The sequence below is a fragment of the Anguilla anguilla genome, chromosome 19, assembly GCF_013347855.1.
Source record: "Anguilla anguilla isolate fAngAng1 chromosome 19, fAngAng1.pri, whole genome shotgun sequence".
In the NCBI taxonomy this organism is placed as follows: domain Eukaryota; kingdom Metazoa; phylum Chordata; class Actinopteri; order Anguilliformes; family Anguillidae; genus Anguilla; species Anguilla anguilla.
In genome coordinates, this window is record NC_049219.1 from 16,662,967 (window position 1) to 16,681,913 (window position 18,947).

The 18,947-nt window shown below is 43.8% G+C and overlaps 1 protein-coding gene across 1 annotated transcript in view; it reads left to right on the forward strand.

The window, feature by feature from the left end:
• Positions 1-17,180: 17,180 nt before the first annotated feature.
• The window catches only part of LOC118219125 (protein O-mannosyl-transferase TMTC2-like), a 45,627-nt gene continuing 43,860 nt past the window's right edge, over positions 17,181-18,947 (forward strand). Inside the window, exon 1 of the mRNA XM_035402040.1 lies at positions 17,181-17,601. Within this exon, the coding sequence (XP_035257931.1) occupies positions 17,519-17,601 (83 nt within the window). The 5' untranslated portion in view covers positions 17,181-17,518. The remainder of the gene's footprint in view (positions 17,602-18,947) is intronic.

Consider the following 18,947-nt stretch of genomic DNA (forward strand, 5'->3'; position numbering starts at 1 on the left):
GGAGTTCCTCACCTTCGCCCTCTTCTGAGGACACAGCAGACATAAAACCTTATTTCATTCTCTTAGATGGCTTTTACCTGGTTATTTAAATCTGCGCTGAGCAGCCTGTTTAAAATGAAAATTCACACAATAGTTATAGTTTTATCTTGCATTATTTTCCGGTAAGATACAATTTCCTGGATTTATATATATGTATATATTTTCCTCATAGTAACTGCAAGTTGGTTTGTGTTCAGTGATTTTTAGTCGAGCAGTTCTGCATGATTTATTGAATGGAACGGTTACCCTGGAGTTTTGGCAGTTGGTGTGCAGCAGACAGGCAATAATAACGTATATTTAACAGAATATATTTATGGTTGGGGACTGCAGAGTGACCCATCCTGGCTCTGCTAAGGCACTCTTCCAGTGTGTGGATCATCTGGATCATGAGAAATGAGAAGAATTGCAGGGTGGTGGCTTACTGGTTGAGAAGAAAGCCACAACTGATGTTTTCCATCTGTTTTTTGAATAAAGCATTTCATGCAGGAAGAGCTAATATTTTAGTGGCCTATGGCTGATCAGAATGCTTTGAAAGCATTTCTTTTGGTCTGAAGTTCTAAAATCCCAGTCCAGTAAGGCACTCAAACGTCAGTGTTTTAGGATAGACAATAAAACTGGACAGAAACATACTTTCAGAAACGGTTCCAAAGTATTGGGAAACATTTGAGGGTTTGAGGGCAAAATATGCATTCATCTTTATTCTGCGAATGCTATGATGTGTTGGAAAAACTTTCAACTTATCTGAAACTTGGACAAAGTCGAAGTTTACCTACAAATGCATATAAATGCATTTGACATGCGATGCCTGTCTCTCTGTTTCGTTCACTGTCAAGATCGGCAAATTAGACTTATTCCAAAAGTGTGTTTTCACCTCAGAGGAGAGAAGAGAACTCAAGAGTTATAGAAGAAGAAGAATTGTAGTGTTAAAATTTCATTTTGAAGCCACAGGATGTTGTTCCATAATCAGAATCTCAATCCACGGGGTGCCGGGCTTCTGTTCTGAAATCCTAACTGGGAAATGTGTAACTACCAAAGATTGTAACGCTGCAGAGTTACAGTCGATTTAGCTGCTCCGGCTGCCTCTGGGAGAGGCTGCTGCACGAATGTGCACACTGTTCATTCAACTAAATGTAAAACATCAAAAAAAAAAACTATTTCTGTCAGCATGTGTTTTGCATTATTCTCTATGCTCCGCCGGGTAGTCCTGCTCTTGCTCATTGGCCTAATGTGTTTCTCTGAGAGAAACTGAGTGCTTTTCAGCTTCAGACGTTCCCAAAAGGACTAAAGCGAGCTTCAGAAGGCGTGATTCAGCGCCTGCTCTGGTGTGAACTCGGTAGGTCCTACACTCGCAGGGACACGAGCCTGAACGGCTGCTTCGACAATATTTGACGTCATTTGCAGAGGCTGAAAATGTTACCATAGGAGACTGCTAGTCCTTCCCATAACCCTATCGCTTTGAACTCCAGCTCTAAATATTAAACCTAGATGACATCTCCCCCAGTAGTCTCAGTAGTTCACGTAACTCAAAATGTGCTCTTGGGGTTCAGTTCTGGTCCTAAAATACTTTGCCGGATTCAAACACCAGACCACAATCTCGACTGCCAAACCCATATATTCCTTATTTCGTCCCAAAACGTCCTTTTCCCTTCAGAGCTGTAGGTTCTGCTCTGCGACGGCTGTTTCTGTAATTTGCCCTGAAAATATACAGAATCCACATCAAAAACACAACAGACGCTTAGTGGGTTGCTGCATTAGGAACTTTAATGCAAGTAGCATGAATTCTGCATTACATGTTTTCCCCCCAAATCTCCACCTTAATTTTGCAGTTTGCCAAGCCTCACGCTCTCAGTACAGCTCACCTCTCAGTACAGGTCAACTCTCAAAGCATAGGTCGAATGTTTCAGGAGTATAAATGTGCATTTATATTTTGATTCTTAAACATCTGATCCTCCTCCATATGTAGTTAGTGTGTTACACTGAAGCCCTCAGTATGGCTCTCTGTGTTTAAGGGGGCTGTGTATGGCCTGGCCCGGTGGTGTGTGTTGTCTTGTGTAAATCCACACGCGGCTCATGACTGCGGCTCATAACTGCGCACGGTGTGGCAGATTGATGCATCGGACCGATGACACGCGGGCCGGGGGGAGGGCAGGAGACGGGGGGCCGCTCGGCCGGCTGCCAGGGGTCCATGTGTTTCCAGGCTAATTCTGGGGTTGGGTTTTTAGAGAAGCGATGGAAGGCCACTGAACTAGCACAGGCCCGTCCATCTGACAGAGCCAGCTGAGTGGGCTTAGATCAGTACCCGGGCACACCACGTGGGCGTGAATCTGTACCCGTGCTCATCGGTGATGGGTACACACTCCTCTAACCCACTCTGACACCAAAACCCACCCCCTCTCCCAGAGATAACCCACCATGGAAAACATCATGTGGGTTTTAAACACTTTTTCCTCATCCTTTCCTCTGTAGAGCTCGGGAAGTTTGGTTTTGGCTCGCATCCAGTAAAACTTTATTTTTGCTTTATAAGAGTTGTGGGGGTCACACTGCACCATTTTGAATAGGAACTAATGAAACCCCTTATCAGCGTATGTGCTATAATTATACCCGTGTGATGAAATTAGATGTAGTGTGACTGTATTAATCCCCCTGGGAAAGATGGGTCTGGCAAACATAGTCACAGTGTGTAAGTAACTACAGTAAATATATGAGCATGGACACGCATACAAATTCTAATCGATTACAGAATAAAAATGAGGAAGTTCTGAACTTGACTAAACTCACGAATCTGTGCGATAGTAATAATTTAAGCCGTTCCAGCTGTGCCGGGATGGGGTGCATGTTACAAATACTCGTATCGCAGAAATAATAATTTCTTAAAGGTTCAGAAGCAGATGCGGAAACAGGCTTATGGGTTCTCTGCAATCTCCTGGGCAGACCCTTGTTATAAAAAAAAGTATCCCCCGATATATAATAAGTATGATGACAGCTATGGATTGTTGTGATGTATTTATACATTTAACCGCAGGCTGACCCCTCCCACCCCTGCCTTAAGATTCGAGCCTGAAACCCCTCAAGGATCAGCAGGCTGTTTTTCCCTTAATGAAAGGCAGCCAGCTGAATATGAGCACGATATGTGATCATAAATATATGAATAGAGGATCTTTTCAGCCTGACCTGTACATGTAATCTGTTTTTCATTGGAGTGTTCTTAGGGATTAGTGTGCACTGTATTCTGATGTTGTGTGTGTGTGTGTATCCCCACAACCTCTGCATATATCTGCCTATATGTATTTATATTTGTATTTTAATATGTATTTAGCTATTCTTCTGTATATTTATTTTGACGTTGCTGCACCTTGCAAAGCGTATTGATAGATGAAAAGTGCTCTATAAATACTGTAGTTTGATTTGCTTTTGTGATGTATTTGTATGTGTTGTCTCGTGTGTGCTGTCGATGTGGAAAGTTAATTATTGATTATGGAAAAAGTAGTCGTTTGAGGTCTTTTAAAACCATCCCCACTGGCTGTAGGCTGTTTTTTACCCTCATTATCCTGGCTTCACACCCTGAAAATATAAATGCCTTTGATAATAATACAATACGTTATTTTATTTGAATGAGTAATTTACTAATATGCATAATTATTTAATATCACAGCCCCAGAGCTCTGTATTTAACCATGTAAACATCAAGCTAAATCACCCTCAGCCATAGATGAACACATCCAAAATCCACATGCTTACATTAACAGTTGAACAATGATCCCCTCGATCTCATTACAAAGATGTGTAACTTGGTGCATTTTGCAGGTATACAAAGTGCATCACAGACATTTTAAAACCACACAAACAACACAGAAGGCACAAATGGTTTTATTAAACATTCATTTAAAGAAATAAACTCACCTAAATAACAGTAAAAGAACATTCAAGAGCCAATAACACAGTGAAAAGCATGTTTATAAAAAACAGAGTAAAAACCCAATTTGGCTCCTCATCTCAAGTAATACTGAGATGGTGTCTTTTCTGGACATTAGCTTGGTCTCTGGAACAGTCAGAGGGACTATGTTTTTGTTTTCTCTAGATATTCTCATTTAAATATGTATGTATAATAAGCTTTAATCCCCATTTTCATAAACTCCCTGTAGGGTTAAGTGTGCATACTGCCTTACAGGAGACTGATTAACTGGAATGTTTCCAGGTGTGTCTAATTGTGGGCCTAAGATCAGCTGTGTGGATTAATAGAGGGGTGATCTTTTTGCAACTACATTTGGACTGTATGCTTTTGCCAAAGGATCCATATAATTTAGATGATTTAAATGTCCAACAAATATGTAGAGTCTCAGTGCTTGCATTTCTGGCTTGTGTGTAAATAAACTGTTTTATATATTTCTGAGAGGTCATTTTTTAAAAACCTTTGGTTGTCCAAAGAATCGGTTGGCTTTGTGACAGCGCAACATAAATATTTAACCAATCCCTTTCCTTTAAAGTAATAAATACGTTTCTGAAATCTGCTCCAGAAAGCAACAGTAAGTCATACGGTGTGTATACTGTAAATGAATGGGATCCATGGTTCCCCGCTGGAAAGACCTTGGCTGGCGTTTTGGAAGGAGTGCAGTCGTCCGTGTGAGGGTGAATACAGAGAGGATGAGTATGACGTAGCCTCTGTGACCCTAACCCTAACCTCTGTGACAAGCTCTAGGTGTCTGACGGGGCTCCATTTTGCTGAAATGGTCTGATTTTAAACTATAAAGATATTCTACGCATCGAAGCTTGAGAGTGCAGCAGCCTCGCTTTATTTAGTATGTGCTCCATTTTGAGTGCCCTGCTTTATGTATTTAAGTGTGACAGTTGCATTTCAAATGCATTTCAGATGATTCCAGAACAACACGCTGGGTGCCTGCTGAAAACATCATGTAAGGCAGAACGCTTTTATCCAATCAGAAGTGCAGGTGGAATGCTTTTGTCCAATCAAAAATGCAGGTGGAACGCTTTTGTCCAATCAGAAGAGCAGGGTGCCCTGTTTCTCCCGTGCCAGTCGTGGTACGAGGGGATCTGGTGTAACTCAGTCTGGGGTAAACGTGCGGTTATTTGAGCAAGCTGAATGGGGGCAGGGAGGCTGGAAAAGCAATCAAATAAAAACAAAACCAAATCACCGTTCTTTCTTCCAAACTGCTCAGAGCAGGTCAACGCAGCACTTTACCAGGGAGTCTAGACTGCAATTTATCCGTGTCTGTTGTGCATCGACGTGGTTACAATATTGCAGATTTTATTTCATGTAATATATGATATTAATATAAATGTGTTATTTTTGGATCGTTTCTCCTTCATCTTTTTAATCTTTTTAGTTTATAGAGTAGCACATATATGGTCGCATTTGAAGCGGGAGTTCAACATTGTGGAATTTTAAGTAGGCATTAAGATTGCATGGCCTGGGTAATGTTGGTATCTGGTGATATTGCTCTGCATCTGAAGATATCCTGCGATTATGGAAAGCTGTTTTTCTTCAGTGTTAGCAGCGTGCAGGCAGACAGTGGATACAGAGGCATGCGATGCTATGCTCAAAGCCATGAGAGCTTTCAGCAGAGGATTTATTCAAGGCAGGAAGAATCGATTTCTCTTTGCATGCTGTATGTGAAAGGTTTTTAGGCTAAAGGGAGGTTTTATTCACTAAAAAACATTTGGTGGTTTTTCTAGCATTACCACCCCCATTCCCCCCCCCCCCCCCCCCCCCCCGCCGAAATGGAGGTATGTGATGCGATGCAGACACACTTGATGTGTTTCTGAGTGGGCTGCTCAGAGTTTGGATTTCTCCTGCTGCCGCTTTTGCCATCAGGCAACTTGAGACAAAATGGCCTCTGGCCAAGCCCATTACCGTCTTCCCCTGGTACCCTGGTAGCACGTGCTCGTACGCTACGGCTAAGAGGGTCCGTACTTATCTGATTAGCTCCGAGGTCATCCTGACGGACGTGGCTCTATGGAGGGAAGTGAGTGACTCTTTGATTTAAGTGGGCACTTTAATGGCTGTAACCAAAGTGGAGTTTTCAAGGCCCGCCGCACCCCGGTGTAAAATGTGTGGATTTTACTCAGGTGGCCTGAAGATGTCAAAGCATGAGGATGCGTGGCATGCAGTCTGCGTTTGCAGAATGAGATGTTTCATTTGGCCGGGGGGCTGTTGAGATGAAGGGAGGTTTTGGCGTGACCGTGTCCTGTAGAGCGGGACCTTCTCGCTGAGGGGTGTGTGGTCCCCTGCTAGATCAAAGCAGCCACATTTACCCAAAAAAAAAAACAATGACTTTGCATGGACTGTGTGTCGGTTACTGCTCAAGTCTGTAGGTATATGTATATGAATATTTACACAGGAGGCCTGTGTCAGAACCAGCTGCTCTCTGTTCTGTCTCACTGGTTACGGTGTCAAGCGGTGATTTCAGATTAAAATTTTATGTCAGGGAAAAATAAATCAACGCTTTGCTTTGATACCGGGTTCTCCCACCGAGCACTTTAAACACCACGGCAACCACATGGGTCAGGAATTCCAGATATGTCCTCCAGTCCGGATTTTTGCACGAAAAACCCAAAGGACCGGCGTAGTTAACCAAAAGATGATAAAGCGCTAATATTTCTTTTTCAAAGATTAACATGGGGGGAAATTTTTGCGATCCTTAAAAGCTGGATAGTTTCCTCTACATTTGGTTGGAACTTATATGGAACAAAAATGAAAAACTAAGAAAATAAAAAAAGCAAAATTGTAGCAGGAGCAGCAGTATCAGCAGGAGCAGCAGGAGCAGCAGGAGCAGCAGTATCAGCAGGAGCAGCAGGAGTAGCAGGAGCAGCAGGACTAGTATCTCTGTACAGGACAGGCAGGTTCATGCCTCCCGGGGATTGCATTTCCCTCATTACGATGCCTCTGAATTTCAGCCTCGACTCAGGAGAACCCTCTAAATGGTTCTGCGCTCCAAAAGGTTAAAGTACTAAATTTATCATTTTTCCATTAAAAAAAAACACAAAAAAAACAAAACCACCGCTGATGCCGTAGGCATTCCAAATGATTTACGCGTTTGTCTTCTCATTTCTGTGTTGGAGCGTAACTGCTTCCACATGCTATCTCCTGATAAAAACGTGTTCCACCGCAAAGTCCCGTGAAAACGTTCGAGAGGCAGCCAGATTTACCGATGCTGTGCTCTCTGACGGTACTGCTGCAGCTGCTCTCTGACGGTACTGCTGCAGCTGCTCTCCCGTATCTATGAGGACATTCGGCTGGAGACACCACAGACTTAATATTTAATGCTGAGCCTCATAAATCCCCCCCAGGCCGCTGAGGGGTCACTGCGTTGCGTTTGGGTTTGATTTTCAGAGGCTGCTTTGCCGTAAATAAACAGCGGGTCGTTTTCGGGCCTTCCACTCAGAAGGTCAGAAAGGTCTGAAAAACAAAGACCTTCTATGATATCTGGTGGCAGAAGATCTACTGCTCCACGTTGTGGGACCCCTGTCCTCCTCCCGAAAAGCCAGCGTTGGGGCCTCTTTGTGGAGGGGGTGGGGGGGTCCAGGGCTGGGGCCTTCTTCTGGAGGGGGGGGTTCCATCGTTGGGGCTTGTTTGTGGAGGGGGGTACAGGACTGTAACCTCTCTATAGAGGGGGGGGGTCCAGTGCTGTGAACGCAAATGGTACCGACATTGACAAACGTTACCCCAACAAGTGGTACAGGATCTGTGCATTTCTGATGTGGGCTGCATCCTGCTAGATTGCAGGTTCTGTGCCATGTTCCAGACAATGACGCCATTGTACGCGTTAAAACCTCCATATAAATTAGCTCCTGTGACAGGGCTACTGTTTTCATTAGCATTAGCCGCTATTAGGTTTCAGCTGTAATTCCCATTAAGAGTAGCATTAGCCACCCATAAAACGGCAGACGGCACTGCTGTTTGACCAAACCATTCATCCTGGTGAGAGTTTTATGAACTTGAAATGCTTTCGATGTAGCTGCAGATTTGTAAGGAGCAGTTCTAAATGGTAAAACCTTTCGGGTTGCTGGTCTCAGGTCGCAAACGTGGCTGCACCTGCTTATTGTTTGACTTGTAATTTGAATTGCAGCTATTCATCATAAATGAGCTGGCTAACTTCTGCAGGTGTGTTATGTTAAGGAGTGAAATTTATTTTAAATTCCTGATTTCCTGATGCTGGTTGTTCTTATGGTTATAGCAACGGTAATAGTCACAGTAACAATGTAACTTAGTACAGGGCTTTAAATGGCCTTTTGTTTCCATAGTGATTTTGTAACTGATTCTAGGTGGACATTTCAGTCATAATTCTAGTAGAAATAGCAATTATGAATGCACTCATGTAAATTGAGTAGTAGACATTTCCAGAAAAATGAATGAATACCTCATGGTTTTGGAATGATTCCAGGTGTCCTCCCCAGCGTTGATACTGTTTTTACTGCCTTGCTTACATCCAGATTTGGCTTGTGATTTGCAATGCAGTGACTATTTCTGCCTAAATGAATTATTAAACGTGCGAAACGCGTATGTTTTCCAGCACTGAAAGGTTTACAATAAAATCAGTCATTTGCAGGGAGCTTATTGTTCTGGTCACTGTGCTGGGGTCACAAAGGCTCACTGCCAGAGACTGGGAGTGTCTATCTGCTGTGGGGGACTGAAATATTGGCCCTTTGTTGGATTATCATGGTTGTGTTTTGATGCGTACGGGGTTCTGCACCCCAAAGATCAAACCCCAACTCCCTGTTTATATGGAAATAGGGGCCTGTTAGTGATATCCCCCCACCCCACACAATTATAGTCAGGGAGTTTACATCTGATTCGTTTCTTTTTTTCTTCATTGTATTACAATAACCTGGCAGGCGGTCGTATCCAATGTTACTTGCACAGGTCAAAAGTACCACTGTATCTAATTAGAACTACAAATGAATTTTAAGATTTTCATTCTGGGTGTGTACAGACCAGACCTCAGGGACTTGTGCGGTTGGAAGTATGTACCCAGAGAATGCTGATGGGAGGCGACAGAGAAACATAAAAGTATCAGTGGTGGTTTATGCTGTTGTGTCACACGGTAATATAAATGCTTGGGAAGGTGTCCTCACCTGTTAAAGTGATTTCTGCTGCGTTTCACCTCTCGGTTGTATTGAGTTCATTATTTACACTGACCCCGTAAGCACATTAGTCATGCTTCAGCATCCAGGGACTGTTTTTAAATTCAACCCCCCACCCCCACCTCCCCACATCCCCACCTCCCCCTCCACCGCCCGTCTCAGGCTGGAAATGCAATCACCCATGGCCTTTAATTCTGCTGTAATCGCCCCACCCCACTTCCTGTTCTAATCACGGAAAAGGCTCTGTGACATCACAGACGCCCGTTCTTGATGGGAGCTCAGCCACAGGAGCCTGTGGCAATTACACACGCGTCTTAAATTCATCCCGTCGACTCTGGCCGCTGAGTTTGCTCTGTTTAACAGATGATTTCGTAATTTTAGTCTTGATTGATTGCCTTATTAGAGCATCAGAAGTGTGTAAAGTGGCTTTGCGTGTCCAAGGAAAGGGGTTCCCAATTTCAGGAAGTCCCCCCAGTCTCAACAAATGAATATAAAAAAATTCCGGTCTGCTTCCAAATTTTATCTGTGACTGGTACACACAGTATGCATGTGCGTTTCACTATGTCTGTGCGTGTGCGCGTACCCCACACACAAATTGGCCTGGATTCAAGACATTTGTACTTATCTCTCAAGAGCTACATACATGTGTTTTCTGTTCACAAACATCGCTGGGTGAATCCAGCGATCACCAAAAATGAACCCGCAGCTGCGTTTGTGAAGAAAAACATTAGCAGTAAATCATGGGTCAGAATTAAGGGCCAGTGATGAATGATTCCAGGCCATTCCTGGGTTTTTTTTCTGTGGCACCAGGATTCTCTTCATTGTTCCTAAAAATCTGGCATATACTCACTTTAAACATACCAAGGTAAAATTAACTATGGTTTTCTCCCATAGTTTTCACTGGTCACAATTTATTTTGTTCAAATCATGAAAATAAAAAATTTTCCAAACAATATTCTCCATTTATACGACTACATATGAATGGCTCTAGAAGTGTATAAAATTAAAAGTGTTTGCATGCAGTGTTCTAACAGCAAAACATAGACCTTGGCAAAGCATAGACCCTCGATTTCAGGAGAATTTCAGTGTGTACTATTTCAGAGTTAGTGCGCAGAGTTTTAGTATGTACTACTTCAGAGTTCATGCATGGAGTTTTAGTATGTACTATTTCAGAGTGTGTAGAGTTTTAGTGTGTACTACTTCAGAGTTAGTGCGTAAAGTTTTAGTATGTAGTACTTCAGAGTGCGTAGAGTTTTAGTATATACTACTTCAGAGTGCGTAGAGTTCTTCCCGTTGAATGCCAAGTGTGATATACTGCACCATGGGCTTGTACATGACCTGCAGTAGTCGGGTCAGTGTGTCTGAGAGGAATTTGTAGAGATCAGATCCATGTGTTGGGAGGTATATGGCTGAACAGTGGCTGTGTAACGTGAGTGTGTGGGATGAGAGCTGCGAGTTTGAATCCGTCTCCCTCACTGCATGCCTGGGCCCAGGTGTAATGTTAGCTCCTGACCTGAGCCGTTATGTCATGTACATTTACTCAGGAACTTTGACAGCTATACCTCCCTGTACCCTTCTGATAACGAACTACTGAAGCCAAGCAGCCATACCACCCTGTACCCTTCTCATATCAAACTGCTGAAGCCAGGCAGCCATACCACCCTGTACCCTTCTCATATCAAACTAGTGAAGCCAAGCAGCCATACCACCCTGTACCCTTCTCATATCAAACTAGTGAAGCCAAGCAGCCATACCACCCTGTACCCTTCTCATATCAAACTAGTGAAGCCAAGCAGCCATACCACCCTGTACCCTTCTTATATCAAACTAGTGAAGCCAAGCAGCCATACCACCCTGTACCCTTCTGATAACGAACTACTGAAGCCAAGCAGCCATACCACCCTGTACCCTTCTGATAACGAACTACTGAAGCCAAGCAGCCATACCACCCTGTACCCTTCTCATATCAAACTAGTGAAGCCAAGCAGCCATACCACCCTGTACCCTTCTCATATCAAACTAGTGAAGCCAAGCAGCCATACCACCCTGTACCCTCCTCATATCAAACTAGTGAAGCTAATCAGAGCTGGACTTAGTTAATACTTTAGTAGGAGAGTGCATGGGAAAGCCCAGTCGTAGCTGGAAGAGGTGCTGTTTTGGCCGGTAGGGGGCAGTCTGCAGTGGCATTCAGTTTCTGCTCAGTCCAGAGGGCAAAAAGATGGACACTGTGCTGTAGGAGGTGTGGCGCTTGAGGGATGAGACTTTAAACCAATGTGCTGACTCATTGCGGTCACAGTTTCCATGGTTATTCTCAAAAAGTATGCGGTGTTAACCGCAGTGTCCTGGCCAGATTCCCAAAGAACTGCGTCTCTGGTTGCATGCATGTTTTTTTAACGCTTGAAACAAATACCAGCCTGGTTTCAATCACAATTAGGTTTTTTTTTTTACTTTAATTCATCATGAAATGTTTTTATATTTTTTATATTTCCCCCCCACACAGTTTGGTTCAGCAGTCACCACCATTAACTTGCTGAATTGCATTTTTTTAAAGGAATAACAACTCATTCATTTCTGTGACCAAAAAAAGCCACTATCGAGGCCACTATCAGTAATTCAGGCAGTTATAAAAACAGCCGTTTTCATGCTGTGATTGAAGATTCCTACAGGGGGCGACATTCATCACAGATTGGGACGAGAGAGCAGGGGGCTGACTGGCCTCAGACAGGCCTGCTTTCGGATGCTCTGGGTCTGGGTGCATAGGTGGGGGAGTGGGACCCCAGGCAGACACCCCCCTCCCCAACGCACCCCCCCTCATAAAGCCTGAATAAATAAAAAGAGACTGGTTAATTTAAGCGCTTCAAGATGCTCCGTTTCCTGTTTGTTTAACGGGAAGCAGACGCTCGCTGCTTTCTGTCATTATTTGTCACGTACGGTCGTTCTGTTACACCGCACGCGTGCACGCCTGCACCCCCCCTGCATGCTCATTAGTGCACACACACACACACACACACACACACACACACACACACCTCCACCTCCACACGTATGCACATGCACACGCATGCTCATTAGTGCACACACACACACACACACACCTCCACCTCCACACGTATGCACACGCACACGCATGCACATACGCCCGCACAGGCACACACACGTCAGCGGATGCCACAGTGAATCACATTCCCGCTTGTTATGGACCCTCTTGCTTGGCAGTCGATACAGGTTTATTGTGAAGGATGCACATATGGACACCTCCAGGCCTTTTATGGGACAAAACGATGCTGTCCTCGTGTTGCTTCTGGATCTGTTCACTGGCAGAGGACTGATAATGGAAAATTAACAGAACGGGATGGGGGTTGGGGTAGGGGGCTGGGGGGTACTGCACATGTTCATTTAGCTGCCAGAATAATTCATACTCCTGTTATCTTTCTGAAAAAGTTTCCGTTTCGGAAGCCAAAATACGAGCCCGTGTCATCCCTCGTAGAACCGCACCTGTTTAGATTGCGTCCCAAGGCTGCTACGGGACCTGGGTGATCCACACTTGAATGCTGCAGATTTGGCCTCTGTGTTTCTACAAATGGGCTCATATCTGTTTAAGTACTGTTTATTTACCCGGGGGATCCCACTGAGATACAAATCTGTCTCTGATCCTTTTATTCTGAGCGAAGAAGAGCCATATTTAGAGCTGTATTTCCTTCCTTCCTTCATTACACAGTGTATTGTCTCATATTTAAAAATGCATTTTTTAAAATCAGCTTACTGACATATGGACAGGCTGAACAGTAGCAGCTGGGTACTTATGCACCTTTGGTACTTTAATGCCTAATTTCTTGATAAAGATCTTTGAATAAAATCTCATCACTCTAAAAAAACATGTCTGTCTTTATGATCTGTTGTATTAATGTGATGTACAGTCTCAAACAGTCGGGTGTGCAACGCTGAGACTTGCAGACATTCTAGGGACAGACTGTCACTCCAGCTGGTTTTAAAAGCTCTTCCCTCCAGTATCTCATTTCTCATGCCACGCCCGTTTCCTGTTTATTGCCTAGCACATGGGTGGCTTGACTAAACGAGACTAAAGGAAAAAATTAAGCTTGATGAATGACATTTGTCTTGGTGGTTTTGACTGAATCTTTGCCAAGATCTCTTCTCAGTGACCTGTAAGCATAAACATACCCATTAAAATGTATGGATTAACCCCTTTCTGTCAGGGGATGTTTTCCCAGTTTAGCTGCGATGTGATAGGAATGCAGTTGTGTGTGCTTGTTTGGGCCTGCAAGTGATTATCCCATTTTAATGGTCCCGTTATGAAATCCCATAGAACCTCCATGCCACGCAGACTTCTACTCGATAACTGTTCCACAGAATGGAGTGTTATAGTCCGTATAGAACAGAGTCCTGGAGTATGCTCAAGTGAATCCTTTTCATGCTTTATACTCACACCAAGAAATAATATTTCCAGCATTTTATTTGTGCTATTGCACGCAGAAGGCATGCATGTAAAGATACATTTACAAAAAATCAGTTTAAAACAAATTCAGGATTACAATGTTGAACGGTCATAAATTCTCACTTAATGCCTGAGTTGCATTGAGTTTTAATTTGAAAGCTATCGTTGTGGTGTTGCGTATGAAGACTATGGAGTCTCAAGAAGAGACTAAAATCTGAATTGCAAATTAACCAGTGATCATTAACCCTAATATCTGTGACCTGTACAAAAAGTAGAAATGTTATAATGACTCAAAGGTGTGTTATATTAAGTTAAAAGGGTGCAGCTATCCCAGAAAGCACAGCACTTTTACCAGGTAAGATTACGACTAAACGTTTTTATGTACGTGGTGGGAATTTATGGACATTGTGTTCTGAATTTGTTGGGAAGCGTACATTTTAAATGTTAAATGTTTTCCTGTGGAAAACGTACGTGTGTCCTGGGGCCTGTTTACAGCCTAATTGGAAAAGTGTGTTTTTAGGGGTGATAAAAAACGAAATGTTGCAGGAGAGAGTGTTGTGCTTTACCGAGATGCTTGTGCTAGCATAGAAAACTGAGTTTAAAAAATAGTCTGAGCTCAAAATGCTGAGCTGAAGAGCAGTGGGTCTGTGGTTGGATCGAAGCTGATCGCTGTTCTGCTGCTTTCTTTAAGAGGTCATCAGCGGTTGGGCTCAGTGCTTGTCTCCTGGATTATAAGAGCAGTCGAAGGTCGGGCTCAGCGCGCGGGTTTTAGAGAATGCTAGCCGCCTACTTGCAGCAGGTCTGAATTCCTTGCGGTTCTGTGCAGCCCTGCCCTGATTCTGTTCCATTGCTCTGAGAAGCCAGATCCCTCTGCTTCATATGGAAATGGCATTGACCTTTTCCCATGTCTCGCAAATGCGCGTAGGTGTAGTCATTGAAGTGGGGGGGCGGGGGGGGGGGGGACTGCAAATTCTTCTGGGCATGAAAGACATTTCAAAGTCAGTTTGACAAGCCCTGACCCTGGTGCATATTGATTTGCACAGGGAGTTCTCCCCCACCCCCCCCCCCCCCCACCCCCACATTCCACAAATGGGAAATTTCGCTGATTGTAGGGGGCCTTGAATTCCACACACATTTCGTGACCCAGAAAAAGCAATACCTGCTGCTGTTATGTAGGTGCAGAGTGTGCGTTTTGGGGAATATGGGGGGCGGGGGGCGGGGGGGCGGGGGGCGGGGGGTGGGTTTGTGAGTGATATTTTTAACCCGGACGGTGACTACACTCATCAGTGGTGGCACACAGGAGGCCTCGTCCTCGGCACAGCCACGCGCGCCGTGTTTAGCGGAGTACGGCGACACTAGAGCCTCGCATCCTCTCACCTGCGTCAGGCAGGGCCTCTTACCTGCGTCAGGCAGGGCCTCTTACCTGCGTCAGGCAGGGCCTCTTACCTGCGTCAGGCAGGGCCTCTCACCTGCGTCAGGCAGCGCCTCTTACCTGCGTCAGGCAGGGCCTCTCACCTGCGTCAGGCAGGGGCAGCGTAGCCTGGTTTCTGGGTGCTCACCCATAACTCTGCCTTTTTCTCCTAGTTGCAGCTGGACCACAGCGAGAACGTGTGCCAGAGGGAAATGGGCTTGGGAGTAATGTGCACTTATTTTTACTCATTTGAGGAGGAAATGCAATCGGGGGGGTGGGGGGGAACGGCACGATGGTCTCCAAGGACATGCGCAGGGGTTGATTCAGGGACGAGGATTCTTTAATTAGACGGGTTATCGGTATAAAAATCATTTATCTTTAAACCGGCATTTCTGTTTATGAAAGGGCAATTAGCATCTGGCCAACATTTGCTTTCGGATATTCTGTCAGAGACGGCCTAATTGGATTCGTACCATATCTTACATTCTTTGTTAGTCTACGAATACATTCCTTTCCTCAAGCTATCTTATGAACTATTTAGAAAGGGGAAAAAATACTGACCAGGGAGCAACACAAGTTAAAAGAAATGAGTTGGTAGTTTGCAGAAAGGATATGTAGACTCAGTTAATTTTTCTCTTAGTTTCTCTCCTGGGAGGGAACAGGAATTGTTTTTTGGTCTTGGACAAAAAAGACTTAAGTGCTGTGCTTTATCTCATTGTCCCCTGCTGTAAGGTCAACTGGATATTTCAGCTGGTCCAATTACTTTCTCTGCTGGACAAGTGGACAATTCAGCATGTTATTTTTGCCTCCCGGATTAACTACCATAGTGTCCTTCTGAGAAAGCCCTTGCGCTTCAACAAATCACCTGTATTTTCCCACAAATCACTTGTGTTTTCCCACATGGCCACATCCTTTATAGCCCTTTATAACCCTTTCAGTCGTAAAAGTTATGTGATTTTTTTTGTCCCACACTCAGGCTGTTTGTTTCCTGGCCTACAACCCTAAACACTCACCTGTCCGATCCAAAAATTGATTTTTGTTGCCTGTCAGCCGCTCAGCCAAGTGGTAAGCAAGCTTCAGCAGACCCTTGCAGCTCTGTCTCACAGCTTTGTCTGCTCTCAGGAGGTTTAGTGACAGTGTATTTCTCTGAAAGCAGCCTCATATGCAGTGCATCATCCACACTTCCCTTTGCTTCAGCCAGTCTGCCAGAGGCCTCATGTCTTATACTAAATGTGTATTCCATTGATTTTACACTTCAGCGTGTGGACGACTTTAAAAACGCTCTTATGGCAGGAATGCGTAATGTAATTCCATGGCGAAGAATGAATACGCACGTGAGTGTCTGCCAGCTGGGACAGAGCAAATTAAATGAAGCACGAAATGGATGTTCATCGTGTATCCGTTCCCTGGATGAGGAGCGTTTCCCTGTCTCCATGTCGATATGCGGCCTGTTTTTAATGGCAGATCCAAGGACCCACACCTTTTTTACTGCACCATATGGACAGCGTAAAGAATGTAATGAATCTTTTGGAAAATATAAATTGCAATGTGCATGACAGGTATATTGCATACCATTTAACCAATTAGTACATTATTATTGTTTCATCATCATCATCATTATAATTAGGCTAAAATATTATTATATATTTTTATGTTTGGCCGGAACAGATTGAATTCTCACGGCTAAAGTCCTCACAGCCGGCTGTTAGCATCGTAAAGGTGCTGTTCTGAACACCTTCAGGGACGTTTTCCATTGGCAGAATATGCAGGACATTAAATAATTTAGTTTGCTTTTCATGCACAACCCATCCTGTATCGTTTCATTATGTAAATGCTGTGGAATGGGAAACATTATGTACAATCTACATATCTCACGCGCGACATTTACATTCCCAAACTGAAGGGTGTAACATTGTACCCCCTTAAATGTATCACGAATATTCTGCACAGTGACGTCCCAACATAATTTAAGATTTTCGCTTTGAATATAGGCCCCATTAAGTTCCTGTCTGTTCCTTTAATCTGTATGGGCATTTATCTTCATAAGTGCAGTAAATGTCGTGGACAGAACTGCGCTATTGTCTCTCAGAAATACAGTAAGAATTAGAAATGTAACGGACCTATTTGAGATTCAGCAACGCAGGAGGGAGGAGCTCTGCGCAGGCGCATGGAGACGTTTTGCCACACGCGGATCAGCGCTCGGCATAATACGCACTGAAGGTTCACGAATCCGACACTCGAACAGTTAATCCTTCCAAATATTGTCTGCTATAATGTAAATGTTGTATACGGTCTATCCGAAGCAGCGACGACCGCTACGACGTAGCGATGGGTTAGATCCGATGCTTGGATTATCCACTTTGAACACTTTGCAAGGATGGGAGCTGGGATGTCTGGTTTTAGCGGAGACACACTGACAAAGGGGAAAGAATCCTGAGACAGACTGAGAGGGAGAGAAAAAAGATTTTTCTCCCTCGTTTTATTTTCATCCTTTATTTGTTTTTCTTTTATGAGAAATGATTGAGGAGTTGGTGTGCAGCGCAGTTGCTTTGGTACTCTATCTCAATACTCTGGGTGCCGATTTCTGCTACGATGACAGGTACGGAGCGAAACGATTCAGTCCTTCCGATCCTCAGTATAATTTCACTTTTCTCTAATGAAAGTGTGATTCGTTGTTGTCATTGAATTCCCCAGGGGAGCACAAATTCCGTTACCCAATGCATTCTACTTATTTGGACGACCTCGCGCGGCAGCCTGTATTGCGTTGATCGTGATATTAATTTTTAAAAGGGATATTTGAAATACTAACGGTAAGTCCATCGTGAATTGAAGCATTAAGTGACATAACGGCAGCAACTGCGAGCTTATCTTAACATCTCTGTGTTTTGTTTAGTGGTCTTTCGATGGCTCATTATATACACATGGTGAAACGTTTTTTTGTTTAAAATGACCGGCGAGTGTGAGGCGAAAAATATTTCTTAAAACGTGTATGATTTTTATACATAGAAAGGATTTGGCTCCTTTAAGGAAGGCTGGCAATAATTCACAGTTCAATTATGATTGTTGTCTGGACACCCACGATCGGTCTTTGTTCCAATTGAGTCAGATCTTGATCACTTGATTAGAGGGGAAGTTGCTAATTGAACTCCAGTGTTTCAGGTGTCAATCATTTGCTCAGTGAAACGTTCTCAAAGCCTTTTGGCTATTTTCTTCTGGGCTATCGGTGAGACTCGCTGAAATTGCTGTACGCCTTGCTGAACGTATTCGCTACAAAATCACCTTGGACCTCAAGCTCCGTTTGGAAGCAACTGTCCGGCAAGTGGATGTCTCTCCCTTGAGTTTCCATTATGAATCCAAAAGGCTTTTAATTGAATTCGGGGAAGTTGTACGCGTAGGACACGAGTTTACATAAGTAATGTGTAATAATAATAATAATAACAGCCAACTGGTTCATATAAACAGTTGCTAGAAAGTAATTGAGTTTTAATGGGTTAGCTGGCTCTGCTCTATTTGTGTAATTTACCAAAGGTTTGTTTGTCGAAATTTGTTATTTCGTGTTTCGTTTTGTAACAGGTAATATTCTTATTGTTAGAATTCAGTTGTTTTATCGGAGATAATAAAAATGTCAGGTGAATTTAAAACAAGATGGGCTAATGTTGGCACAATTCACAAGTCACCTCTTATTTAGCACAGTGGTTCTCAAACTCGGTCCTGGGGGACCCCTGTGTATGCTGGTTTTCATTCTAACCTCAACAGCAATCCCAGAATTTTAACAAGCTGTTAATTTTTCTTAATGAAGTGCTTTTCATGTTTTAGAGCTGGGGTTCCAGAAAGAGCCAGCCTGGGTGCACTCACCTGATCCTGATTCTACTAATCAAGGTGCTTAGCAACGACTCTAGTGATTGATTAGTAGAATCAGGTGTGTGCACCCACACTGGCCCTTTC